The sequence below is a fragment of the Callithrix jacchus genome, chromosome 6 (genome assembly GCF_049354715.1).
Source record: "Callithrix jacchus isolate 240 chromosome 6, calJac240_pri, whole genome shotgun sequence".
Taxonomy (NCBI): Eukaryota; Metazoa; Chordata; class Mammalia; order Primates; family Cebidae; genus Callithrix; species Callithrix jacchus.
In genome coordinates, this window is record NC_133507.1 from 159286878 (window position 1) to 159314714 (window position 27837).

Sequence of the window (27837 nt, forward strand, 5' to 3'; positions counted from 1 at the left end):
CAGAAGGCAGAGTCTAGAGGATAGTTATACTGTTATAATTAGTGGGATCATAATGTAAGCTGTGGACTTTGAGTGATAATGTGTTAAGGTGAGTTCATTAATTGTAACAAATGTACCCTCTGGTGGGGGGTGTTAGTAATAGGGGAGAATGTGCATGTGTTGGGGCAGGAGGCATATGGGAAATCTCTTTATGCCTTCCTCTTAATTTTACTGTATACTAAAACTGCCCTTAAAAAATAAAATCTTGAACAAATTGTGGCATTTCTTCAACCCCCTCCCAAGCAGCAAGGGGTGTCACCTGTGTTTGGTCTTTGTTGTCCCTCCCAGTGAGCTTGCAGTAGGGGAACCTGCAACACAGATAAGTTGGAAGCCACCAATGAACATAATCTACTTTGGGACATTACTTTTAATTTAGTCTGATGTTGAAATGGCAAAGAAATATAAATAAAACACATGTAAGTAAATGCAACACATCATGAATAAATGAGAAGATGCTTATTATTAGAGGAGGAAGGAGAGCAAAGAGAAGTACTCCACCACCACCAGAGGCTGTGCTGCTTCAGGTGGTGATGGGCCAGGTCCTAGGACCATACCATGGGTAGGGTCCCCTGCAGCAGGGAAGGGAAGACTTAACCAGTGGGCAGTAATGGACCCATGTGGAACCCATTGGTGAGGGCACACTGGCTGAGAGGTTGTGGAGGCCACCCTGGACCTTATGTTCCACGGGAGCTTTGTCACAACCACATCCCAGGGCCTGGCACCTAGTGAGTGTGAAATGCATGACTCTCTTTTATTTTATTTTGTGAGACACAGTCTTGCTCTGTCACCCAGGTCATAATGCAGTGGCACAGTCGTGGCTCACTGCATCCCCAACCTTCCAGGCTCAAGGGATCCTTCCACTTCAGCTTCCCGAGTAGCTGGGACTACAGGCGCATGCCACCACTCCTGGCTAATTTTTTGTTGTTGTTGCTTTCTTTTTTCTTTTTTTGTATTTTTTGTAGAGACAGGTTTGGCCATATTGCCCAGGCTGGTCTTGAACTCCTAGGCTCAAGTGATTCTCCCACCTTGGCCTCCCAAAGTGCTGGGATTATAGATGTGAGCCACCATGCCCAGCCATGACTCTCTTTTTTTAAAAAATGTTAATTCATAATTTTTAAAGTTAGGCTTATAGAGGATGGCATAGAGCTTACTCAAATGTATTATGAAGAAATCCAATCTTATTGATGTATGCAAAACTTTTCCATATGGGAAAAAATCAAGATGCAAAAGCACCTGCACATTTCCCTCAATGTCTGATTAGTCTCTGGAGACCTGGTCTTTAATCCTGCCGTCGTTGCTGTCTTTCAGGGTAAAGGCAGCAGTAATGCTAACGTTAGCAAGCAAACTGAAGCGTGACGATGGTCTCAAAGGGTCCCGGACGGCAGCCTCAGCGTCGGACTCTACTCGGAGGGTTTCTGTGAGAGACAAATTGCTTGTTAAAGGTAATGATCATTCGCGTGAACTGGTTTTGTATCCTGTAACAAAATGAAGTTTGACTAGAGAGTCTTTTGGGATATAAAGCAATCTATTGCTGAATGGAAATACCTGTTTAAAAAGATTTTAAAATGTAATTGCTTATCTCTTATGGTGGAAGGACGTTGTACCATGCAGATGATGGGAACGTGCTTTTGCAAGGAAATGCTATTAGAAAGTGCAGTGTGTCTTACACACTCGGAATGTTCTTTGTTGCATCCGCCAAAATGCTAGCAAAAGAATAAGGTGCTGAGAGTCGGCAAGGCCTAACTCGTTTCAGAGCTGTCATCATTTTCCTCTCTCTGGTTCTCAACACCATAGTTTCTGTTCTGTAAATGGGAAGGAGTCAAATTGTGTAATCTCTTAGGATCGTTTCCTGTTTTATTCAGGTCAAAGCCTATGGCGAGTCTTGTGGAAAATTAGTTCTCTTCACGGAATTATTAACAGGTAGTGTGCTAGAGTTTTAGTGACTTCTGTTATCCTTGTTGGTGAGGAGAAACTTTATCCTCGGAGAAGCGTTGGTGAAATGTGTGAGAGTATGCATGTAAGCAGATGTATATTAATTTGTATGCTCAAGCGTAAAATTTGTATTTATTCATTTAGCAAACTTAAAATTTTTAGGTGCTTTAAAGTCAGTTTCTTGGGGGTTATAAGGCATACAAAAGATGAAGAAGTCGTTGCAGACTTTAAGGAGATTATAATTTGCTTAATTATAATAAAGTTAACTTTTTACTTTATTTATTTATTTATTTGAGACAGAGTCTCACTCTGTTGCCCAGGCTGGAATGCAGTGGCACAGTTTCAGCTCTCTGCAACCTCCATCTCTTGGGTTCAAGCAATTCTCCTGCTTCAGCCTCCCGAGTAGCTGAGATTACAGGCATCCGACACCACACTCAGCTAATTTTTGCATTGTTTTTTTTTTTTTAAAGGATTTTCACTCTTGTTGCCAAGGCTGGAGTATGGAGTGCAACGGTGCGAACTTGGCTTACTGCAACCTCTGCCTCCCGAGTTCAAGCAATTCTCCTGCCTCAGCCTCCCGAGTAGCTGGGATTACAGGCATGCACCACCACGCCCAGCCAATTTTGTATTTTTAGTAGAGATGGGGTTTCTCCATGTTGGTCAGGCTGGTCTCGAACTCCTAACCTCAGTTGATCCACCCACTTCGGCCTCTCAAAATGCTGGGATTACAAGTGTGAGCCACTGCACCTAGCCAGATTTTTGTATTCTTAATAGAGATGGGGTTTCACCATGTTAGCCAGGCTGGTCTCGAACTTCTGACCTCAGGTGATCTACCCACCTTGGCCTCCCAATGTGCTGGGATTACAGGCATGAGCCACTGTGCCCGGCCTTACTTTTTTTTTTATATATCAAGTGTTAGCATTTATTTAATTTATTTTTAAATTTTTTTGAGATAGGATCTTATTCTATCACCCAGGCTGGAGTGCAGTGTGGCACAGTCATGGCTCACTGCAGCCTAAACCTCCTGGGCTTAGGTGATCCTGTCACCTCAGCCTCCTGAGTAGCTGGGGCTATAGGCGAGCACCACCATGCCCAGCTAATTTTTTTTTTTTTTTTTTTTTTTTGTAGAGATGGGGTTTTGGCCAGGCATCGTGGCTCACTTTGGGAGGCCGAGGCTGGAGGATCACCTAAGGTCAGGAGTTCGAGACCAGCCTGCCCAACATGGAGAAACCTTGTGTCTACTAAAAATGTAAAAAAATTAGCTGGGCATGGTGGTGGGTGCCTGTAATCTCAGCTACTGGGGAGGCTGAGGCAGGAGAATCGCTTGAACCTGGGAGGCAGAGTTTGCAGTGAGCCGATTGCACTCTACTGGACTCCAGTCTGGGTGACAGACTCCATCTCAAAACAAACAAACAAACAATAAAACAGGGTTTCATTATGTTGCTCAGGCTAGTCTTGAACTCCTGGGATCAAGTGATTCACCCACCTCCTTCCCAAAGTGCTGGGATTATAGGTGTGAACCACCCCACCCTACAAGTGTTTACATTTCTTACATGTATAGCAGCTAGAAAGCAAAGGGTTGATTAGTGTATTGGAACTCCCTGTTTTCATGTTGTATTAGGTTGACAAAGTAGAGGTTATAGACGTTACGCGTCCTGAAAGAATCTAACAGCAGAAGAGCTGCTGTGTATAAAAGTACTGTGCTTGGCCTTTGCAGACACAAACCACTGTTAAATTGGGGAAGGAATGGGAACTGTGAAGGCACTGGGTTGGTGGGGACTTAACAATGTACTCTTTTTCTTTTTTTGAGACAGAGTCTCAGCCCTTCACCCAGGCTGGAATGTGGTGGCTTGATCTCTGCCCACTGCAACCTTCACCTCCTGGGTTCAAGCAATTTTCATGCCTCAGCCTCCTGAATAACTGGAATTACAGGCACATACCACTATGCCCAGCTAATTTTAGTAGAGACAGAGTTTCAACATGTTGGCCAGGCTGGTTTCAAACCACTGATCTCAAGTGATCACCCGCCTTGACCTCCCAAAGCGCTGGGTATCAGGCATGAGCCACTGCACCCGGCCTGTACTCTTTTTCTTGTTCTCCCGCTGCCCCTGAGTTTGGACTTAGTTTTAGATTTTCACCTGATGGATGATTGGTTGAAAGTGGAGTAAGAATAGTGTTTCACATCTTGGCCTTTCTTACTAAGCCTGGGAGAACACTAGATTGTATTCAGAGTCTGTTGCACTGGAGGATTTTCCCTAAAAGGCCCGGAGGGCAGCGCAAGAGCTGGAGCACCTTACTTGGGTGTGCCTGATAGGACTTGAATGACTTCTCAGATTCTGGGCTCCATCTGTAGCACAAGCCAGGAAAACGGTGTGTTGTTGCTGTACTTGGAGTAGACAGTGAGTGCTTCAGTGTCTGAGGAGTTGCATCGAGGAAGGCTTGGATGCCGGCTGAAGAGGAAAGGGTAGAAGCTGACATATAGACTGTCCCATCTTCTTTACCCAGTCATTGTCCTGGTCAATAGTAGCTAACAGTAGCTTTTGTATACTGAGCATTTAGGGCCAGGCCCTCTGGTGGACACCTTCTTAGTCCATTTGTGCTGCTGTAACAAAATGCTACACATTGGGTAATTTATAAACAATAGAGATTGACTTCTCACAGTTTTGGAGGCTGGGAAGTCCAGGATCAAGGACCTAGTAGGACTGGTGTCTGGTAAAGGTAGCTCTCTGCTGTGTCTTCACATGGCAGAAGAGATGGAAGGGCAAAAAGGGCCTAAGCTAGTTCTCTCCTGCCCTTTCTTAAGGCACTAACCCATTCATGAGGCAGAGCCCTCATGACCTCATCACTTCCCCAGAGGCCTCACCTCTTAATACTGTCACAGTAGAATTAAGCTGCAACATGAATTTTGGCCCCACTTGAACCTTAGTAGGCACTTAATGGGGTAATTCTTGTTTAACTTTTCAAAGCCTTGCCAGATGGATGCTTCATTTTACGCATGAACTGCTGAGACTCAGAGGTTAAGAAACTTGCCCAGGTTGTGGCTTTATTGCAGCAAGACAGCCAGACCCACATGCTGGGGTAGAACAGGCACTGGGGGAGCAGATGCAACAAGCAGAAACCAAAGGAGCAGAACAGAAGTGCAGGTCCACAGAAAAGAGTGTTGAAGAAGGCTTGTGTCTCCACATCTCCTACCCTGCTCAGGAACTCACCCTGGAGTTCTCTGCTGGTTTCAGGACCTGACAGAGCCCACCAACCTGGGCTCCCCTCCAGCTCCAAGGAAGGAAATATCTTTGGCTGGGTTGATAGGGCCCAGCTGAGGTTCTTTGACCTTGTGAGACCCATCAGGAACAAGAAGGGTCTCACAAAGAGAGGTACAGAGTCAACTCTTGAGGCCACCATTTCCACCCTCCCTGGGCACTGCTGAAAATCAAGTTTCAGAGTCAAAGCACTGGTGATAAATGGCAGCAGAATGTAGAACACAGTATAACACCACCCTCACCTGCCCGCCCTCGTGACCTTTCCCTCCACCTGCCTCAGGCGCTGCAGCCTAGGCTAGTGGTGAGTAGTTTAGGCTTGTCATAGTTTGGGCTTGTGGTGGAGGTTGGGTAAAGAGAAGGGAGGGCCTCATCTGACAGAGGTGGCTACACACAAAGTGCAAAAAGAGGGCCTGATGGTTCATGCTTTGTTCGTGGGGTCCGCACCTAGAGTGCTCCTTTGTTTAGCTTGCCCTGTGGGTGGCTTGAGTGTTGTGATAGTCTGGCTTTCTATCCTCTGGGGAATTATGGTGGAAGTGGTGCTTTGGAGGCTGGCAGAGTCTGTGGCTGTTGGAAGGCGTGCAGGGCACTTGGAGAGGTGATAAAGTGAGAATTCTTTCCAGGTGAAATCCAAACTCCCTTTTGGGACTTTGAGAAAAGTGGGATGTTGGAGTTGAAGATTGCTACAGTCAGAATTATCCTATACTGTGGCTTGTGTGAGGGTGTTATTCACAAGCATCCGTAGGTGGTAGAAATTTGTATCAATATGTCTTTGGGACTTTATGCCATACGTTGGGTTTCCTGAAGAGGAGGTAAGGAGTTTGTCACGCAGGATCCTTACTAAGGGGTACCTCTGGGACAGCACCTGTTGGGGGGGGTAAGGGACGTCAGAGTGGGCACAGGGAGACTCAAGCAACAAGGAAGGCCCCATGACAGCCTCTGCTTTGGAGCAAGAGCAAGCATAGCCCTTCAGAGCTATTCCCAGTCTAGTGAGATAGGTCTTCCTGCTCTGCACCCATCAGTCATTAGATGGGGGTTGCCCGAAATGGATGTCGTGTAGAGTGCAGGTCTGTGCAGCCACAACATCCCTGAAAGGGCTGATTGCTGAAGGCTGCCTGTCCACAGCCCTCACTGAGTGATCTGGGCTCTGCTACAGCACAACACCTGGCTCATTGCCTTGCTGAACTGTGACGTAGGCTCTAATGTGGTACAGGTGGCAGTAGGGCTGAACTTTCGGGAGGCGGGAGCTTGTCTCTGGTGGGGAGGGCCCGTGGTGGCTGCACAACAGAGGCCCTTTCTTTTTCTTGGAGTAGTGGGCCCAGTTCTGAACTGCGATGGAAGGCTGAGTCAGCTCTCCCGGCTCAATTCCAGGTCTCTGGAAACACGTGGCCTGCTTTGGAATGGCCTGCCACGGGGAGGCCTCTAGATGCCCACAAGGGCTCTCCATCAGGCACACCCACATTTCTTCAGTATCCCCAGTCCAGTTCTGAGGGTGCCCTCCAGGCTGGAGCTAGAGTGATGCTTGTAGCTGCATTGGCTGGAGGGTATGGAATGATGAGTGTTTGGGGCAGCTGTCTGTCCTGACTCTGGAAGCTGGGGTCACTGAGGAGAGAGAGTCAGATCTACATTTGAGCTGGCCCTGACTTGGATCCAGGCCTGACTGGAGGGCTGGCCATTGCCAGTGTTGTCGGCATTCCCTGTGGACCTGTGTGTGGCTGAGTCCATCAGGGTCTGAGCCCGTGGTGCTCCCTACCTCCAAAACACCCCTCAGAACAGAAATCATGGCCGGGTGTGGTGGCTAACGCCTATAACCCTAGCACTTTGGGAGGTCGAGGTAGGTGGATCACCTGAGGTCAGGAGTTCAAGACCAGCCTGGCCATCATGGTGAAACCCCATCTTTTTAAAAAAAAAAAAAAGAAAAAAGAAGAACAGAATTCATTGCTTTTTGTCTGTCTGAAGTTTGGCACTGTTTCCATCTAATAGCTGAATGCCTGTCTCCCTGTTCTTTCACTTGTATACCCAACACACACCGTAGTGCCAGCACACTGTGTCAGTCTTTGTTAAATGCGGGGATTTGGAATTGACCCATTTCAGGGTCAAGTCTGGAGTTACGGGGGCTAAATGGGGTCGATTCTCTATATATCCTTGTCCCAGTAAGCCCCTGAGTCCCAGGCAGTTTCTGACCTTCTCTTGTTTTGGTTGATGGGGGCTGAGACCACTGCAGAGTGGGAGGGTCTGGCTGCCCACCTACTTGAGCTTCCCAGTGTCTAGGGTGCAGGGGTCTCCCTCTGTGAGGGCGTCTGTATTTGACTGAGCAGTCCAGTCACAGGTGGGACCCCTCACCTTCCTGTACCAGGTCTGCCACATGTCCCCATTTCAGTGTTGGGGAGAAAGAGAAGCATTTACTATTTTCTGGAACCACTGTTTCCAGTGAGTGCTGGCGGAACTCTAGCAGCGTGGGCTCAGGGTGTGGCCTGCCACATTGTTAGCAGCGTATGCAGCTGGGGGGTTCTGTACTACAATACATATTTTAAAAACTAGAGCAATGGCCCAAGGGGAGGAATCCTGCCAGTGTGGATGTAAGGCAGTTGGCCACAGGCTGACCTTTACATGCTTTGTTGGAGGGTAAAATGCCAGTGGAGCTGCCCAGGGAAACCTGGCAGCCCCTCAGGTATGCCACATAGCCCAGTGGGCAGGGAGGACCTGTGGAAGCATAGATGAGGCCTCAAGTCGACATTATCTGCATTTGTGTTCAAAGTAAGTGGTAGGCTTGTGGGCTCCATTCTTAGTGATAGCAGGTTTGCTACAGGGGCTGTGACTGCTTTTTCAGGGTTACAGCCTTGCTCCCAGAACATGGAGGGGACCATGAGCACTGTGGGCCTGCACTCTAGTGTGAGGCTTCAGCTGTGGTGGTGCTCTCTCTGGAGGGGCTGCAGGCCTGTGTGTGAGTCAAGCATCTCCCAGATGTGAGGTGTGCAGAAAAGGTGGATTTGAGGACTTTAATGCATAAAGGCAGCAGGAAGCTAAGAAATAAAGTTCTAGTTTTAGAAATCTGTGAGGTAGTGGTTCAGGTGACAGGAAATAATCAGTTCACCTGGGAAGTGGCAGCTGTCTCTACCTCGGTTGAAGGGCTTGGCTGCTCTACCTAGTGTTGTCTGATGGGGCTTGGAGCTGGCTCTTGCCGGGAGTCATCTGCCTGTGTGACTGGCCTTTTGTATTTGTTAGCTTTGGCTGCCGTAGCAAAAGACCATAGACGGCTTGGCCTAAATAATACTCATGTGTTTCTCTTCTGGAGGCTGGAAGGCCACGATCAAGTTCCTACTGAGGGCTCTCTTCCTGGCTTGTAGATGGCCTCCTCCTCGCTGTGTCACATGGAGGGAAGGGGAGCTCTGGTCTCCCTTTATTTTTGTTTTTAATAAGGGCATGAATCCACCATGAGGTCTTCACCTCCATGAACTGATTTAAACCTAATTACCTCCAAATACCATCACATTGGGGTTAGGGCTTCAACTTACACATTTGGGGGTGGAGGGCACAAATTTAGTCTACAGCACCTTTGGGAGCACCTCCTCAGTTCCCAGATATGTGAAGAGAAACATTCCTAGGTCTTAGAGGAAACTCACAGCAGGGACACTGCCACCTGTAGGCAGGTATACTTATGTGTCCCCTTTTCCTGAGCACCCCATGTTTGCCCAGCCCCAGTGCTAGGTACTGAGCTGATAGGGCTGGGGCAGGTTACATGGCCCCTGCCCACAGAGTGTGCGGGATCAGGGAGCAGGTGGCAAGGAGTCAGCAGGAGCCCTGTGTCATGAGGGCTGGGGCAGGAGAAGGTGAGTATGTGCTGTGCGAGGGCCTTTGTGGTGATCAGGTGGATTTTGCAATCTGATATTTCAGTGTAGTCATGCTTCAAATGGGTCCTGTGGTTTGATCTTTAGTTAGAAAGGAAAAGAGTCTAATTTCTCAGAAGGAAGTTATGCGGCAACAGAATTGTGTAAGGTCTCAGCCAGGTGCCTCAAGAAATGTCGGGCCACTGAGTGCTACGTAGAGGTGTTAGCATCATGGAATAGGCAAGATCTAGCAGTTTTAAAAATATCTTAGGCCGGGCGCGGTGGCTCATGCCCATAATCCCAGCACTTTGGGAGGCCGAGGAAGGTGGATCACGAGGTCAAGAGATCGAGACCATCCTGGTCAACAAGGTGAAACCCCGTCTCTACTAAAAATACAAAAAATTAGCTGGACATGGTGGCGCGTGCCTGCAGTCCCAGCTACTCGGGAGGCCGAGGCAGGAGAATTGCCTGAACCCAGGAGGCGGAGGTTGTGGTGAGCCAAGATCATGCCATTGCACTCCAGCCTGGGTAAAAACAGCGAAACTCTGTCTCAAAAAAATAAAAAATAAAAATATCTTAATTTCTCATTACCTTGTAGGTGGGTGGCATTCTTCAGGTGGTGAGGGTGTGCAGAGAGGGGCTGCTGCTTTGCCCAGAGGCTTCCAAGCTTTGCTTATAGTCTTAGTGTACTTTGACTCTAAGGTGATAACTGTTGATGTTAGTGAATTATAATTTGCCCTCATTGAAAGTGCAGCAAAACTTCTTGTCATCTGTGACAACTCCCTGAGAGGAGCACTGAGGGAACATGCCTGACTTATTTAATATTCTGCCCTGGCAGAACTAAAATGCCACGCATCTTTATTGAAATCCTGTGCCCCGGGCTTGTAGTTCTTGCTTGCACTGTCTCTTGGACTGGAAGCCTGCAGGGACTCTGACTGTGGTGGGGTCAATTGGTAGACTGGGTCCAAGGGCTCCCTCAGCCTGCCCTCCTTCCCTGAGTGAGTTGCACCCAACGTGCCAATGCAGGCCTGATGCTCATCTTGGAGTTTGAATTCTTTTTTTTGTTTTGTTTTGTTTTTTTGAGGCAGAGCCTTACTCTGTCACCCATACTGGAGTGCAGTGGTGCAATCTCAGCTCACTGTACCCTCTGCCTCTCAGGTGCAAGTGATTCTCCCACTTCACCCTCCTGAGTAGCTGGGACTACAGGTGCATGCCACCACACCTGGCTCATTTTTGTATCTTTTGTAGAGACAGGGTTTTACCATGTTGCCCAGGCTGGTCTCAAACTCCTGAGCGCATGTGATCTCCCCTCCTTGGCCTCCCAAAGTGTTGGAATTACAGGCATGAGGCATGGCACCCAGCCCTGGGAGATAATTTTAAAAGTTCTACCTGAAACTCTTGATATAATTGGTCGAGGTTAGGGCTGGGCATCAGGATTTTTAAAAGCTCAGCAGGTACTAGATTGTGGTGATAGGTACATAGCTCCATATGTAAAACTACAATTCATTGAATCGTTTACTTAAAATGGGTCCATTTTACAATATGTAAATTGTTCCCTGACAAAGCTGTTGACAAAAGTCAAACCAGGAAAACACTCCACAACTAATGGATGTGTAGCCAGGGTTTCCATTCCTTTCTTCATCAGGTGTTGTCTGGCATCTTCCTGGCTGTCACTGTGCTAGCCCCCGAGTGCCTCTTGCTCCTGCACCCCTATTCCTGTAGGAGAAGGGGTCTGGCTCTGTTGCCCATTCCTTCCCACTCCTCCACCCCACCACATCACAGTCTAGCACCGGTCAGTGGCCTCACTCCTCACTGTCCCTCTGTGCCCAGACTTTGCCTCTTCTCTTGGCACTAGACTATCCTCTTGAACCTTTGCTTCTGTCATGCTGGCCCCTCTGCTTGAGATCCACAGTTGCTCACCATGCCCTCTGGGCACATTTCTAAATTCCCTTAGTACAAACTGGATGACAGGAGTTATCATGTCTGCTGAGGTGGCTTGGGCCACTGCCACAGAGTCAAGACCCGGAAAGCCGGATTCCAGTCGCCAGCATCAATCTCTCAAAAGAAGGGCACTCAAGAACAGTTTCTTGTAAATTCTAATCAACAAAATATAAATAATACAGAATAAACTATGTTAGTATTTGCTTTAAGATCAAGTTTAATTATATATAGGTAATCCTTATTTATAAGCGATCACTATGAACAACTCATTTGCTCTTCACCTGTGGAGGGAGTGCCCTGTGTGGCTGTTGGAGCAGAGTGGGGACCGGGCCTGGCTGTCAGAGGGGATCAGCGTTGGGTGGTGTGGTCCTTGGCTCTGTTGTCTTCCTCTGCCCTCTGCCTTTCTCACACACTGCTCTAAAGAAGGGCAAGATCTGGCCAGTTGGAAAGACAGACCGACACATCAGTATGGGCATGAGAAGAATAATGGTGAACCTTTCCTAGGATCACCATCATTATGTTTTGTTAAGTAAAACATATGTATATATTTAAAGTTTTTGTATAGACAGAGTCTCACTATGTTACCCAAGCTGGTATGAAACTCCTGGCTTCAAGTAATCCTCCTGCCTTAGCCTCTCAGAGTGCTGGGATTATAGGTGTGAGCCACTGTACCCAGTCAAGGGAATATTTTTTAATGTAGGGGCCACCACATAAACCTGCCAGGAAGATAGGCTCCCACGCTTATGTTTAGTCACAGAACTTGCACTGTTTCTAATCGCAGCAAGCGGGTAATGAATGGTTTCCCCTGTTCTCCCCACACTCAGCTCTGCTGAAGAGATCTGCCCTTTTTCTTAGTGTGAGAAGGTTTGCCCTGGCCAGAACATGTCCTGGCCCTGAGAGGGAGGGACTGTGGATGGGCCTCTCCCTTTCTCTAACTCCTCTGCTGTCCTGTTTTACCTTGTGGTGCCCATTCCACATACTTGGGCCCTAGAGCGAGTGCATTTAATGGGCCACGTGCTTCCACGCAGGTGCTTAGTTGTTGCATATAAATAGCTGAGATCAGAGGCCTGCAGGTCTCCTGAACCCTGAGCCTTGGAGTAGAGCCCTTAGCTGGCCTTCTCACTCCTCCACTCGGTGGTCAGCTTTGCGAGCATTCTGGCCTCCATTGCCTCTTCCTTTTGCCTTTTTTCCGCACTTCACTTCTTGAAGGAATTGTTATGCTGCCGCTCTCTTTTGACCACACATTTGCTTCTTCACTTCATGCTCTGGGTTCCATCTCTCTTCCTGCTTTCCTGCAGTTTTGAATGCCATTCAGCAAGGTCTGATCCACTTCTGATGACCTTTCAGTGGGTCTCCTTCCCCTTGGATGCTCTGTGCTCTTTCACTGAATCACCATGTTCCTGATGGCTCTCTTGCTTTTTGACTTGTTCTCATCTGTAACTTTCCCTGTTCTTTGGCCTCTGCTTTCTCTAAGGTTCTTTTTTCTCCCTTTTGTTGGTCTTACCCAGTCTCATGATGACAGGTGGCATCACTTTGCAGGGAGTCCTCACCTTTGCCCTGATTGTGTACCCAGCCTCTTCCTCCTCCTCTTCCTCCCCTTCTCCTCCTTCCCTACTCTTCCTCTTTGTCTCTTGTGGCTCCCTGGCACTCCCACCTCCCAGGACATCACCATTTGGTGCCATCTTCAGCCCCCTCCACCCACTCACAGTTGCTAGAACCTCTTCCTTCTGTTTGCTCTCAGGCCTCCAGACTTTCCTGCCTTTGCTAGGTGCTTGCTGCCCATATCTTAGGTCACCTGGCCTCCACTTTGCCCTTTCTAAGGTTGTCCTCTTCAGGCAAAGCTTAGAAACTTCTGTTCAGAAATCTCCAATGGCTCCCTCCATGATCCTGTTCCTATTTTTCTACCTTGTTTCCCAGTGCTCAGCTGTTGTTTTGGGACCTTTGTTCTGGCCACACTGGATGCCTTCTGGTTTCTGTGCTTTTCCGTGCTCTGTTCGCACATCGCTAATTTATCTGCTTGGAATACTCCTCTTTTCCCCTAACTCTGCAGGACTAAATTCTACTTACTCGCCAAAGCCCGGCTCAGAAACCTCTTCCTTCCTTAGTCTCCACAGCTGGAGAGAATTTCCCTGGCCTAAAGACTCCAGAGCATGCTACTTTCTGTCTGAAGCACGAGAGGACTTTGCTGGCTCAGTCATTTCAGAGTGTACCCTTCCCCATGCCCTGCTAAGCTGCAGCTTTTTATTTGTAATTTTTTAGTTGTTTATTGTAAATATTTAAGATATACAACAAGAAGCTTATTTTTTTCTTTTGAGACAAGTTCTCACTTTGTCACCCAGGCTGGAGCACAGTGGGGTGATGATTGCTCATTATTACCACAAACTCTTTCTACCTCAGACTTCTGAGTAGTTGGGACTACAGGCATGCGCCACCACAAGTGACTCTTTTTTTTTTTTTTTTAAGAAGTTGGGAGGTTGTGTGGAAAAAGGCAAAAAAAGCAAAAACAAAATGAAACGAGGTGGGGGTCTCGCTGTGTTGCCCAGGCTGGTCTCAAACTCCTGGCCTGAAGCAATCTTCCTGCCTCGGCCTCCCTAAGCACTGGGATTACAGGTATTAGCCACAGTGCCTGGTCCAATATGATGCTTTGGTATACATAGTAGGTTGTTTACTACAGTCAAGTGAATTAATACATTCCTCTTCTCATATAGTTACTTTTTAAAAATTGTAACACCTGAATCTATTCTGTTGGCAGATTTCCAGCATACAAAACAATATTATGAACTATAGTCATTATGCTGTACTTCAGACTTATTCATCCTATATAACTACAACTCTGTATCCCATCACCAACATGCCCCCATTCTGCCCCCTTCCCCATTCCCAAGCCCTAGTCACCGTTTTCTTTTTCTTCATTTTGACTTTAGATTCTACATACAAGTAAGATCATATATATTTGTCTTTCTGTGTCTGGCTTATTTTATATAGCATAATGTCTAGATTTACCCATGTTGTTGCAAATGGCAGGATCTCTTAAGGCTGAACAATGTTCCATCATATGTACTGTGAATACCACAGTTTCTTTATTCGTTCAGTTGTCAGTGACACTTAGATTCTTCCCATATTTTGCCTATTATGGATAATGCTCCAATGAACATGGAAGCTCAGACATCTGTTCCACATACTGAATTTGTTTTCTTGGGTAGACAACCAGAGTGGGATTGCTGGGTGATATGGTAGTTCTGTTTGTAATTTTTTGAGGAACTTCCGTACTGTTTTCCATAATGGCTATACCAAGTTCACGGTTCTGCTATCAGTATACAAGGGTTCCCTTTTTTCCACCTTCATGCCAACATTTATCTCTCCTCTTTTTGATAGTAGCCATTCTAACAGTTGTGAGGTGATTTCTCATTATTTCGATTTGTATTTCCCTGATGTTTAGTGATGTTGAGCACCTTTGCCTATACCTGTTGGCCATTTTTATTTCTTCTTTGGAGAAATATCTATGCATGTTTTTTGCCCATTTTTAAATTGTTTTTATTTTGCTATTGAGTTGGGTGAGTTCCTTATATGTTTTAGATAGTGATCCTTTATTGAATATATGATTTGTAAATATTTTCTCGCAATTCATAGACTACCTTTTCTTTTCTTTTTTTGAGACCGGGTCTCACTCTGTCACCCAGGGTAGAGTGCAGTGGTGTGGTCCTGGCTTACTGCAGCCTCGACCTCCCAGGCTCAGGTGATCCTCCCACTTCAACATCTTGAGCAGTTGGGACTATAGGTGTGTGCCACCATGCCCCATTAACTTTTGTGTTTTTTGTAAAAAAAAAAAAAATTTTGCCATGTTGCCCAGGTAGGCCTTAAACTCTTGGGCTCAGGCTATCTACAGACCTGGCCTTGCAAAGTATTAGAATTACAGGCGTGAACCACCATGCCTGGCACATAGGCTACTTTTTTGTTTTGCTGATTGTTTCCTATCCTGTGCAGAAGCTTTTTAGTTTGGTGTAATGTCACTTGCTTATTTTGCTTTTGTTGCCTGAGCTTTTGGTGTGATATTAAAAAGTCATTGCCAAGGCCCATGTCAAGGAACTTATTCCCTATCTTTTCTTCTGGGAGTTTTATATGTTCAGGTCTTACATTTAAGCCGTTAATCCATTTTGAGTTGATTTTTTGTATATTGTATAAGATAAGGAGGCAATTTTATTCCCTTGCATGTGAATGTCCAGTTTTCCCAACACCATTTATTGAAGGAGCTCTCCTTTCCCCATGGTGTTTTCTTGGTACCCGTGTCATAAATTAGTTGACTTATATATGCTTAGGTTTATTTCTGGACTCTCTATTCTGTTCTGTGTATCTGTTTTTATGCCAGTGCTGTGCTGTTTTGATTTCTATAGCTTTGAAATCAGAAAATATGGTGCCTATGACTTTGTTCTTTCTCAAGTTACTTTGGTTTTTCAGGGTATTTTGTGATCCCAGATGAATTTTAGAATTTTTTTTTTCTATTTCTGGAAAAATGCCATTGGAATTTGTATAGGGATTGAATCTGTAGATTGCTTTGGGTAGTGTGGACATTTTAGCAATATTAATTCTTCCAATACATGAACATGGTATATCTTTTCATATATTTATTTGTGTCTTCTTTAATGTCTTTCATCAGTGTTTTACAATTTTCAGTATTAATTCCCTTAAATTTATTCCCAATAAATACTGTGTTGAATAGAAGTAGTGAGCAGGATTGTGTGGGTGGGAGGGGGGCGCGGGTTGCAGTTTTGTCCTGCAGAGGGGTACTGGGCTTAAACACTAAATGAGTGACTGGTAGAAGAGGGACTGGGTTGTCTGAGGCCCTGGGGCAGAGGACTGGGTCCAGGAAATGTAGCTGTGAGGGCTAACTGGAAGATAGCACTGTGAACAGACATACACACCAGGTGCATGTAGATCAGATTTTGAGAGGATTCGTTCCAGTACTTGGAACCACTATTAAAGTGACTGGCTACCTATAGGTCATTTCTATGTTAATTAAAATTTTTTCTTTTGCATTAAAGTGAATATTCAAGGACTCTTTGTTGGCATTCTGAAAGTCACTTTATATATCTGAAGGTAGCTAAATGGCTTAAAGTCTAAACTTTAGAGCAGGTTTCATTCAGTTCATTCAGTTTATTTATTTTTTCATTGTTCTAGAGGAAATTGCCAATTTAGAACTGGTGATTTTATGTGGAGTAAGTAACTACTATTAACAATAACTTCTTTGTTTCTACAGAGGTTGCAGAACTGGAAGCTAATTTACCTTGTAAGTATAGCATCCCCAAACACTAAGTACTATGAAATAATTGCATGAAGAAAACTTTTGATGTTTTAATAATCTTGTATAGCAAAAAGCCTGTTTTTCATGTTTGTTAGGAATGATTTTTAATTTTGTTTGAAAAGGTAGGACTTTTTCAAGTGTCTAATAAAAACAAGATGGGCCAGGTGTGATGACTTCGGCCGATAGTCTCAGCACTTCAGGAGGCTGAGGCAGCTGGATCACTTGAGGTCAGTAGTTTGAGACCAGCTTGGCCAACATGGTAAAACCCATCTCTACTAGTAAAGTACAAGAATTATCTGGGCATGATGGCATGTGCCTGTATTCCTAGTTATTCGAGAGGCTGAGGCAGGAGAATCACTTGAACCTGGGAGGCGGAGGTTGCAGTGAGCCAAGATCATGCTGCTGCACTCCAACCTGGGTGACAGAGTGAGACTCCATCTAAAAAAAAAAATTAGCTGGGCCTGGTCGTGCATGTCTGTACTCCCAGCTACTTCGGAGGTTGAGGCACTAGAGTTGCTTGAACCCAAGAGGTGGAAGTTGCAGTGAGCCAAGATCATGCCATTACACTCCAGCCTGGGTGACAGAATGAGACTCTGTCTTAAAAAAAAAAAAAAGAGTAAGGTTCTGCCATCTTTCTGAGTGCTTTCTATCTCTCCTGAGCATAGCAGAGGTGCGTTTGGTTAGGTTTTGTGCCTCTTGCACATGCATTCTGTCTCACATCCACTTTGAGTGGAAAAGTATATAAATCAGTAACAGTTTTATTTTTGTTAGGGATGATACCAGCTTTTTGGTAGAGTGCTCATTTGTAACTTGTCCGCATGTTTGAGGGTGGCTGTACTGCCTTGCCATCAGTGGGTATCCATCTTGCTTGATCATTTCTGCCCCAGACACCCAGGGCCAGCATGCAGTCTTCACTCATGAGCACGGTATACTCGGAAAGCCCCTTTATCAGATAGTTTACTTGGATAATATATGTCATATATTCTTTTTTTCCTCTATCATTAATCTTCTTCCAAACCCTTGATTATTTCAAAAGACAAAGTCTGAAAGCTTTGATCATTTCAGTAATTTTTGAATTACAACTTTTTATCATCATACTTGCTTTAAAATTAGTTCTGAGGCTGAGGCTGTCTGTGGATGATGGTGAAATATTTTATAAGTGAGTCTGCTGATTTGGGTGAGTGTTAGAGAGGATTTAGGTTTGGATGTGGAGGTATCTCTGACATGGGGCAGGACAGGGCCCATTCCAGCCTCCATCTGAAGTTGGAAAGATAATGGTGGGCTGCATCCTCTACATGGTTGTGAAGTCAGTTTGAGAGGGTAAGTATGTAATGTTTCTTAAAAAATTATTTTTGAGACAGTCTTGCTCTGTCACCCAGACTGGAGTGCAGTGGTGAGATCTCGGTTCGTTGCAGCCTCTGCCTTCTGAGTTCAAGCTATTCTTGCCCCTCAGCTTCCTGATGAGTAGCTGGGAACACAGGCACACACCACGCCAGGCTAATTTTTGTATTTTTAGCAGATTTGGATTTTTGCCCTTTTGGCCAGGCTGGTCTCAAACTCCTGGGCTCAAGTGATCCGCCTGCCTTGGCCTCCCAAACTGCTGGGATTGCAGGTGTGAGCCACCACACCAGCCAAAAGATTATTTTTAACATACAGAATTTATGGATAGGTATAGTGAGTTGTGATATAAAATATGTTCCTTACTGTGGATCTCAGTTTTGAAAGTCAGTGATTGCTTGATCTCAAAATTTTCTTCAACTTGGAAATGAGGCAGTATCTTGAGATTCTGTTAAGAGGTTATCTTTCTGGCTGGGTGCAGTGGCTCACACCTGTATTCCTAGCACTTTGGGAGGCTGAAGCAGGTGGATCATTTGAGGTCAGGAGTTTGAGACTAGCTTGACCAAAGTGGTGAAACCCATTCTTTACTAAAAGTACAAAAATTAGCCAGGCATGGTGGTGTGCACCTGTAATCCCAACTGCTCGTTAGGCTGAGGCAGGAGAATTGCTTAAACCTGGGAGGTCGAGGTTGCAGTGAGCCAAGATTGCTCCACTGCACTCCAGCCTGGGCGATGGAGTGAGACTCTGTCTCAAAAAAACGTTATCTTTCTACCCACTGAAGTATTTACAGACGAAGTGGTTTGCTTTAAAATGCTACAGGAAGACAAATAACTGTGGGGACAGGATAGACAAGCAAGATTGACAGAATGTTGAAGGCGGGGAATGGATTCATTATACTGCTCTCTTTTACTAACTCATTTTCCTAATAAGAATAAGATAAAATAATTCCTCTGCTTTCCACTTCCTTCTTATCTTCCCATAGGCCCCCAACTCGAGCCTGTATATACATGGAAACTTTTTTTTTTTTTTTTTTGAGACAGGGTCTCTCTTTGTTGCCCAAGCTGGAGTACAATGGTATGAGTGCAGCTCACTGCAGCTTCAGCCTCCTGAGCTCAAGTGATCTTCCCACCTCAGCCTTTTGAGCAGCTGAGATCTCAGGTGCATGCCACCACACCTAATTTTTTTAAAATTGTTATTATTTTTTTGTAAAGATGGAAACTCTTGTGTTGCCCAGATGGTCTCAAACTCCTGGGCTCAAGTGATCCTCATGCCTCGGCCTCCCAGAGTGCTGAGATTATAGACATGAGCCACTGTGCATGGCTAACATATGTAGAAATTTAATTGAAACCACAGAAAAGTTTCCACTTATAAATGTTTCATTCATCCTAGATATGTGTCTTACAGAAATTGTTTGTTTTTAACCCACAGATTGTACTTTTAAAAGCAACACAATTTTATGACTGGCTTTCAAATCAGGATTGTAACTGCATCCCTTAGGTTTGAAGGAAGCATGGCACGTTTTCCTAGCCCTATCACTATGGTGTCAGATATTAAGACAGCATGCTCCCTGCCTCTTCTTTCATTCTTCTCCCTATCTTCTCTCCTAATCAAAGAGGGGGTAAGTTATATCAGTTTGTACAAGTAAGCCATGCTTTCCAAAAGTATATCTCATTATTCTAAAGAGAAAACAAGAAGCCACCAATGAATAACCCTTTACTACCTGTTTAATTATCTTCCTAAAATATTTACAAAGGCAAACAAAATAACTTGCCTTGTATCAGTGCCACTTAGTAACTATTCAGAACTAGTTTGGAGCTCTGTACATGCAAGTTTATAGAAGTTTCTCTGCAAAAAAAATTTAAAATGTTTCTTTTAGATAAACTGAAATATTACTAGAGGCTCAGATAGTGCATGCCTACATGTAGATAAAAAGTTTAATTCTAGTTTTAATAAAGCCCTCGCATTGAACTAGAACAAAAACCTGACTGTTAACATTTTTTTCTTAGAACTTAACCTTTTTTTTTGAAATGGAGTCTTGCTCTCTTGCCCAGGCTGGAGTGCAGTGGCTCAATCTTGGCTCACTGTGACCTCCACCTCTTGGATTCAAGTGATTCTCCTGCCTCAGCCTTCAGAGTAGCTGGGATTACAGGTACCTGCCATCATGCCCAGCTAATTTTTGTATTTTTAGTGGAGATGGGGTTTTGCCATGTTGGCCAGGCTAGTCTTCAACTTCTGACCTCAAGTGATCTGTCCACCTCAGCCTCCAAAAGTGCTGGGATTACAGGAATGAGCCACTGCCCTAGCATTGTTTTATTGCTTTTTAATCGACCTTGACAATTTCTTTATTCTTGGTGGGCCAGATTTTTTGGAGCTATTGGTTTCTGCATCTGTCTATTAAAACAAAGGAGAGTGCTAGGTATTAAAAACAAATACATGATGCCAACATCAACTAATTATTGAAACATTTCCCAAATCATATGTTTTTGTTACTTAGAACTCACTAGAAGGATGGCATTTATCTTTTCAACTTAAAATTAGGAAAAAATAAAGCCCATTTTAAGTATTTCACACAAAGTTCTAAGTGTATAATTTTTGGGAGAGTCTTGAACTCTTTGGCCCCAGTTTTTTTATTTCTGAAGTAAGGACTGTGACTCACAGTCCCTCTAAGACTGCTTCTTGCTTTTCTAGGCAATTTTCACTCAAAAGGAAACCCCACTAACAGTCCTGTGTTACTTGTTGTTTGTATGTGCAGGTGTCCCATGTCTTAACATGTTACTAAGTACTGAAAGGAATGAAGCATGCAGTAGGGGAAGGGGTCATGAACTAGTTAATGTAGGGATTAGCTTTGCTTCTGCTGATAATCTGTGTGATCTTGAGCTAGTCACCAAACCTCTCTGGACCTTCCACTCATGTCTCCTAATTGAGGACATTGGGCTCGATGGTCTCTAAGGCCACCTCTGAGTAGAAATTTGAATTGTCCTGGTTTTGATGAAGATTTATATCATTGTGAAACTAACTATCCTTTTGGTGGAACTTGTAAGAAAACTTTAAAAAAAACATAAAAAGTCTTCTAAAAAAACTCAGAAAAATTAGAAAGACAAAATATCATAGCTCCCACTCTGGGTGGGAGCTAACTCCCGGGCAGCATTATTATTATTATTACTATTATTTCTCCTCCTTCTCCTCTTCCTCCTCCTCCTCCTCCTCCCTTCCTTCTTCTTCTTCTTCTTCCTCTTCCTTCTTCTTCTTCTTTCTTCTTCTTCTTTCTTCTTTTTTTTTTTTTTTTTTTGAGACAGAGTCTTGCTCTGTCACCAGGCGCTAGGCTGGAGGACAGTGGCACAGTCTTGGCTCACTGCAACCTCTGCCTCCCGGGTTCAATCAATTCTCCTGCTTCAGCCTCCTGAGCAGCTGGGACTATAGGCGCATGCTACCGCGCCCAGCTAATTTTTGTATTTTTAGTAGAGATGGGGTTTCACCATGTTGGTCAGGCTGGTCTCAAATTACTGATTTTGTGAACCGCCCACCTCAGCCTCCCAGAGTATTGGGATTGGGACTACAGACATAAGCCACTGCGCCCAGCTGGTACCCTTCTATTGTTTTTTTTGAGATGGAGTTTCACTCTTGTTACCCAGGCTGGAGTGCAATGGCGCGATCTCGGCTCACCGTAACCTCCGCCTCCTGGGTTCAGGCAATTCTCCTGCCTCAGCCTCCTGAGTAGCTGGGATTATAGGCACACGCCACCATGCCAGATAAATTTTTGTATTTTTAGTGGAGATGGGGTTTCACCATGTTGACCAGGATGGTCTCGATCTCTTGACCTCATGATTCACCCGTCTCGGCCTCCCAAAGTGCTGGAATTACAGGCTTGAGCCACCATGCCCGGCCAGTACCCTTCTTTTTAACTTCCATTTGCTATGGTGACTATGAATGGCTGTGGTACTAGGAGAACATAGTAGAAGTTTGACCTGGATTCTTTCCTGGTTTTTCCATGTTTGGTTCACCAGCAGTGATGAACTGAGAAGTTTAGCATAGGCCTGTTGTGGTGGCCCATGCTTGTAATCCTAGCATTTTCAGGGTCCAACACGAGTAGGTCACTTGAACATGGGAGTTTGAGACCAGCTTGGGTACATGCTGAAAAACCTGTCTCTAGAAAAAATATAAAAATTAGCCAGGTGTGGTGGTGGCACCTGCAGTCCTTGCTACTCAGGAGGCTGAGATGCGAGGATCACCTGAACCTGGGAGGCAAAGGTTGCAGTGAGCTGGAATCATGCCATTGTACTCCAGCCCAGGCAACAGAGTGAGACCCTGTCTAAAAAAATATTTTCTGATTTTATAGATATAGAAAATTTCTACATATATACTCCTTCCAGATTTCCTGGGTATTTTTTCCATGGGTAATTAGCCGTGTGTCATTTGTTTGAGGGAGATACGGGTGGGATGCAACCAACTTCCCTGGTCAGCACCAGCAGCCAGTGGTTCCCCTCCCAGGGAACACTTTGTCCTGCTTCAGGGCTCTTGTGATTTGGATCAGTGGGCATAGAACATTGCCATCTGGGTCAGTAGAACATTATTTTACCAATAAAGAAAGCTGATTTACCACTTAGGTGTAAAGGTATTTTTTTTTTTTTTTTTTTTTTTTGAGATGGAGTTTCGCTGTTGTTACCCAGACTGGAGTGCAATGGCGCGATCTTGGTTAACTGCAACCTCCGCCTTCTGGGTTCAAGCAATTCTCCTGCCTCAGCCTCCCGAGTAGCTGGGACTACAGGCGCGCACCACCATGCCCAGCTAAGTTTTGTATTTTTAGTAGAGAAGGGGTTTCACCTCATTGACCAGGATGGCCTCGATCTCTTGACCTCATGATCCACCCGCCTCGGCCTCCCAAAGTGCTGGGATTATAGGCGTGAGCCACCGCACCCAGCCTTAAAGGTATTTTTTAAAAAGACAAAACATCATGGTAAACTCTGGGTGGGAGCTAACTCCTGGGCAGCATCCTTCTTTTTCTTCTTTTGAGATGGAGTTTTGCTCTTGTTGCCCAAGCTGGAATGCAGTGGTGCAGTCTTGATCTCAGCTCACTTCAGCCTCCCAGGTTGAGCCTTCCAGGTTCAAGCTATTCTCCTGCCTCAGTCTCCCAAGTAGCTGGGATTACAGGTGCATGCCACCATGTCCGGCTAATTTTTTTGTATTTTTAGTAGAAACGGGGTTTCACTATGTTAGCCAGGCTGGTCTTGAACTCCTGACCTCAAGTGATCCTCCTGCCTCGGCCTCCCAGAGTGCTGGGATTATAGGCATAAGGCACCGCACCTGACCAGCACCCTTCTTTTTAACTTCCATTTACCATGGTGACTGAATGTCTATGGTGCTAGGGGAACAGAGTTGACCTGGGTTCTTTCCTGGTTTTTTTGTTTTGTTTTGTTTAGTTAGTCTTTGCCTGCATATATTAATCTCCCTGAAATATGGTTTCTTTTTGTTAAAGTACAGTAGCATAATTCTTGAAATTAATGGAAAGATCTCTATATTTAGTGACCATTTAAAGGTTGAAGGAAAACATCTGCATTTGGAATTAACTAGTAAAAGACTATAAGGAGAAAAACACATGACAAAAACCACTGGTTTGCACTTTTAGAGTATTGGCACAATTATTATTAGACAAATAGGGAGGGAGAGCTACCAACTTCCGTAAGCCATATGAATTCCTCTAACACCACTAAATTTACATGTGTTCAAAGGTTTGCCTCATCATCTGGACTGCTGCTCACTGCCAGACCTTCCTGATGTGCTGTTTCTTTTGCAGGTACATGTAAAGTGCATTTTCCTGATCCAAACAAGCTTCATTGTTTTCAGCTAACAGTAACCCCAGGTAATATTCTTACATACTTAAGTATTAAAGTGATTTCAAACAGCAAATTGTAAAGGCTGCCCATACCTGTAATCTTTGCCTTGGTTTATCCTCTAGCTTTTAAGAAATTAACACATTAATAACCATTTCATGTGAAGATAAGATATATACTTAATAGTGAAGGAAAAAAGCATAAAGTGAATTCAAGGCATTCAGTGTACACTCTCAGTAATAATGTCTAAATGTAACTAAGGTTAACGACAGCTGAGGCGGTTGGTGTATGGTGAGGAGTGTGGGCTTAGAAGTCATAAGTGCGTTCCAATCCTGGAATAGTGTGACCTTGGTTAAAAGTTGCTTAACCTCTTAGCCACAGCCTGCCTATCTACAAAGTAGGGCTCAAATAGGACCTATCTCATAGGACAGTTGTGAGGGTTAAACAGATACTGTGGATAAAGCACTTCAGCCCAGGGTCTGGCACAAAGAAGCAGACAGAAAGGAGATTACCAGCTGTCCTCAGTAAGACTGATAGTGTCTAATCTCCAAGCTGCCCCAGCGTGGCAACATACTTCTTATTGGTCAAAGTGGGCAGCAAGAGGAAGACTTGTATATTTTCTAGTTACAGTGTGGCTCTAAGAGCTGCAGATTCCCACACTTCACAACCCACTGGTGTTTATGTTGGACGTGAGTGGCACCCAGTCGATGCTGCTGTGGGAAATTAAGAGGGAGGAGTGTTTTGTGGTAGAAATACAGGGTGTTGTATTTGGGGGTGGAAAGGTAGTGAGAAACTGAGAATTATTAGTCACCAGCTAACTAAAATGTGGAAACCAGTATAGGATTCTGGTAGGTGACAGTGAACCCATGAATAAGTCCTGGCCTTGTCTCTCTAGGTAGGATGGGCTTTTTCTGTGGAAGATGTTTGATAATAATAGCACAAGAAATCCTGGTTTCAAAATATCCTTGAAAACGTTAAGAAATTTCATTTTATCTATGCGATGGTTCCACAAAGGGCTCTGGGAGTATAAATTAGTTGACACTGATTCCTTTAAGATGAGGAGAGCACTTGGGTATAGTAGTTAATACTAGAACACCACCATTATGTATACATGTATTTCTTTTATTGTGTTTTCTGTTAGCTGTACCTTATGCCACATAAGAGCACCATCGTTAGAAAGTGGGGTGTTCCACATGCCTGACGGCTATAGATAAGTGTAGTGAAGGACTTTAAACTGTGAAATGATGAAAACTCTAACAATCCTTTAACTGCCTTCCTAAAACACATTGCATATTGTGCCGTTTTTGACGAGAGATATTGAGCACACTCTGATGCTTTCCTGGTGACCCAACTGTTATGGACGTCATTTACTATTCTGTTAAGTAATGTAGGGTATTCTCAGGAATTATTGTAGTGATTGAGATTGGTTCTCTGTTTACTAATTTCAGACTTGTGTGTTTATAGTAAAATATTTTCTTTCATCTGCTTTTCTAGGGCATTTTCAGTGGCTATTAGGGATTCTGTGCCTCTGCCCATTCCAAGCCTGGGCTTTGTGGTCCTTGGCCACTCAAAGATGTTTGTTGATTTTCCAGGTTCTTTACTGTTATATGATTGGGTTTCAGGCAAGTCTTGCCTCTGGATAAATGTTTCTTTTCCCCCCAGTTTTTTTTTCTTTTTAAGAGATGGGATTTCATCACCACGTTGGCCAGGATGGTCTCGATCTCCTGACCTCGTGATCTGCCTGCCTCGGCCTCCCAAAGTGCTGGGATTACAGGCGTGAGCCACCACACCCGGCCTTTTTTTTTTTTTTTTTTTTTGAGACCAAGTCTCACTCTGCTGCCCAGGCTGAAGGGCAATGGTTCTTGGCTCACTGCAACCTCTGCCTTCTGGGTTCAAGTGATTCTCCTCAGCCTTCCAAGTAGCTGGGATTACAGGCATGTGTCACCACGCCCAGCTAATTTTTGTATTTTTAGTAGAGATGGGGTTTCACTGTGTTGGCCAGGCTGGCCTCAAACTCCTGACCTCAGGTAATTCGCTTGCCTCCGCTTCCCAAAGTGCTGAGATTACAGGCGTGAGCCACGGCACCCAGCCCACCTTATTTTTTACTGAATCACATTAACATTGTAATTATTGAGATTACATCTATGACAGCATCTTTGATGTTGGCCTTATAACTGTCCTTGAAAATGGAGCACAATTGTTATAGTTTTTGTATTCACTGTTCCATCAGATTAAAAAGTAACTTGTGGCCAGGCGCAGTTGGTTACTCCTGTAATCCCAGCACTCTGGGAGATCGAGGTGGGTGGATCACTTGGGGTCCAGAGTTTGAGACTAGCCTGACCAACATGGTGAAACCCTATTTTTACTAAATATACAAAAAAAAAATTAGCCAGGTGTGGTAAAGCACGTGCCTGTAATCCCAGCTACTCAGGAGGCTGAGGCAGGAGAGTCACTTGAACCAAGGAGGCAGAGGTTGCAGTAAGCTGAGATTGGCCTGCCTAACTCCACCCTGGGCTACAGAGTGAGACACTGTCTCAAAAAAATTTTTTTTAAATAAATAAAAAGTAACTTGTGTCTTGTTACTTGTAAATACTTAATGCCTTACCATTCATATTTTTAATAAGTGTACATCAGGGCCATTAACATTGAGCTGTGCACAGCGTGCTTTTAAAATACTGTGCATGTGCCCTTATTTTGTGATGTCTGTCAGTTGGAAAGCTGTGATGATGCCTGCCCTTTGATTATTAAGAGAAGTGGCCGGGCGCGGTGGCTCACGCCTGTAATCCCAGCACTTTGGGAAGCTGAGGCGGGTGGATCATGAGGTCAAGAGATCGAGACCATCCTGGTCAACATGGTGAAACCCCGTCTCTACTAAAAATACAAAAACTTATCTGGGCATGGTGGCACATGCCTGTAATCCCAGCTACTCAGGAGGCTGAGGCAGGAGGATTGCCTGAACCCAGGAGGCGGAGGTTGCAGTGAGCCGAGATCGTGCCGTTGCACTCCAGCCTGGGTAAGAAGAGCAAAACTCCGTCTCAAAAAAAAAAAAAAAAGAAAAGAGAGAAGTGTGGCTGGGATATCCCAACCCTAAACACTTGCTTCATATCATAGTTTTAAAAAACTTTTTTGGAATCATACTTCTCTTCATATTGAAAGCAAATTACAGTGATAGGCCTAAGTTGTGAAGTTTTAAAAATATATGAAATAAAATTATTTTGAAATGGACTTATTTGTAGCCAGTAGTCCTGGGGCTAGGGCTGAAAACAGTATTACCTATGATCTGGGGGTTCGAATCGTCAAGAGTGGAGGAATCGCATCTGCATTTCCAGCTCATACCTCTTTTATCTGTCTCCTGTTCACACTTGGTAACATTTTAGTAGTTTTATTGGTTTTTGGAATGGTTGCTCATGATTGGGAATAAATATACTCTTTAGAGAAAAAACATGGAAATTTAATTTGGTGGTGGGGAAAAGAAAGGGACTGAATTTTGAAAAAGAAGTGTCCACATTATCTCACAAAACAAGAAAATGTAATAATAAGTGAAATGAAACAAAACAAAAACTTAAAAGCCTGAAATCTCCCATGGAGTCTTCTGTGAAGTTAGTGGAACAGTTTGAAAAATTGGGTCTGTTCAGTAAGTGGCCTGGCTCACATGTAGGTGGAGGTCATCTCATCCTGCCCTGCTGTGATGGTGGTGATGGTTTTAGGCTGAAGGGAATGTGGCTTAAATAACATTGACAGTTTTTCAAAGTTTAATTTTAATTTTTTTAATCAGTTTTACTGAGGTATAAAATTATAAACAATAAAATGTACTAATTTGGAATGTATAGCCTACATTTGGAAAATGTATACACATATGTAGTAATAACTCCAAGATGAAAAACATTTCCATCATTCCCAAAGTTTCTTTCTGCCTCTTTGCAGCCAATTCCTTGCCCCCTACACCTCCATCTAAAATTCCTTTCTGATTTTTATTTCCGTAAATTAGTTTTGCTTGTTCTTGAATTTTTTTATGTGTAATTGGAATCTTATATATGTACTCTTTGTCTCTGGCTTCTTTCACTTAACATAGTTTTAAATTTATACATGTTATGTGAATCACTATTCCTTTTTTGGGGAATTTTAATGAATATGCCATAATTTGTTTATCTTCCTCGTGATAGACATTTGAGTAGTTTCTAGTTTTTAGCTAATATCAATAATCCAAAAGCTGTAAGCTTTGACTGCTGTGAGCTTTCTTTTATAAGTTTTTCATGTTCATAGATTTCCTTTCTCTTTAATTTGATCTAAGAGTGGAATTTCTGAGTCATAGGAAAGATAATGTGTTTAACTTTTGAAGAAACTTTCCGCTGTGGTTGTGCCATACCCTGACCAGCACT

General features: G+C 44.3%; 1 protein-coding gene across 5 annotated transcripts in view; it reads left to right on the top strand.

Annotated features, from left to right (window-relative positions):
- Positions 1-27837, top strand: part of UBE2F (ubiquitin conjugating enzyme E2 F (putative)) — an 80522-nt gene that overhangs the window by 4316 nt on the left and 48369 nt on the right. For 2 of the 5 annotated variants that reach the window (XM_035306203.3, XM_002749956.6), the window contains exons 2-4: positions 1348-1481; positions 16248-16277; positions 23422-23487. In XM_035306203.3, the coding sequence (XP_035162094.1) occupies positions 1364-1481; positions 16248-16277; positions 23422-23487 (214 nt within the window). In that variant the 5' untranslated portion in view covers positions 1348-1363. The remainder of the gene's footprint in view (positions 1-1347; positions 1482-16247; positions 16278-23421; positions 23488-27837) is intronic. The other 3 variants (XM_054258086.2, XM_017973852.4, XM_017973854.4) reach the window with 3 other exon arrangements.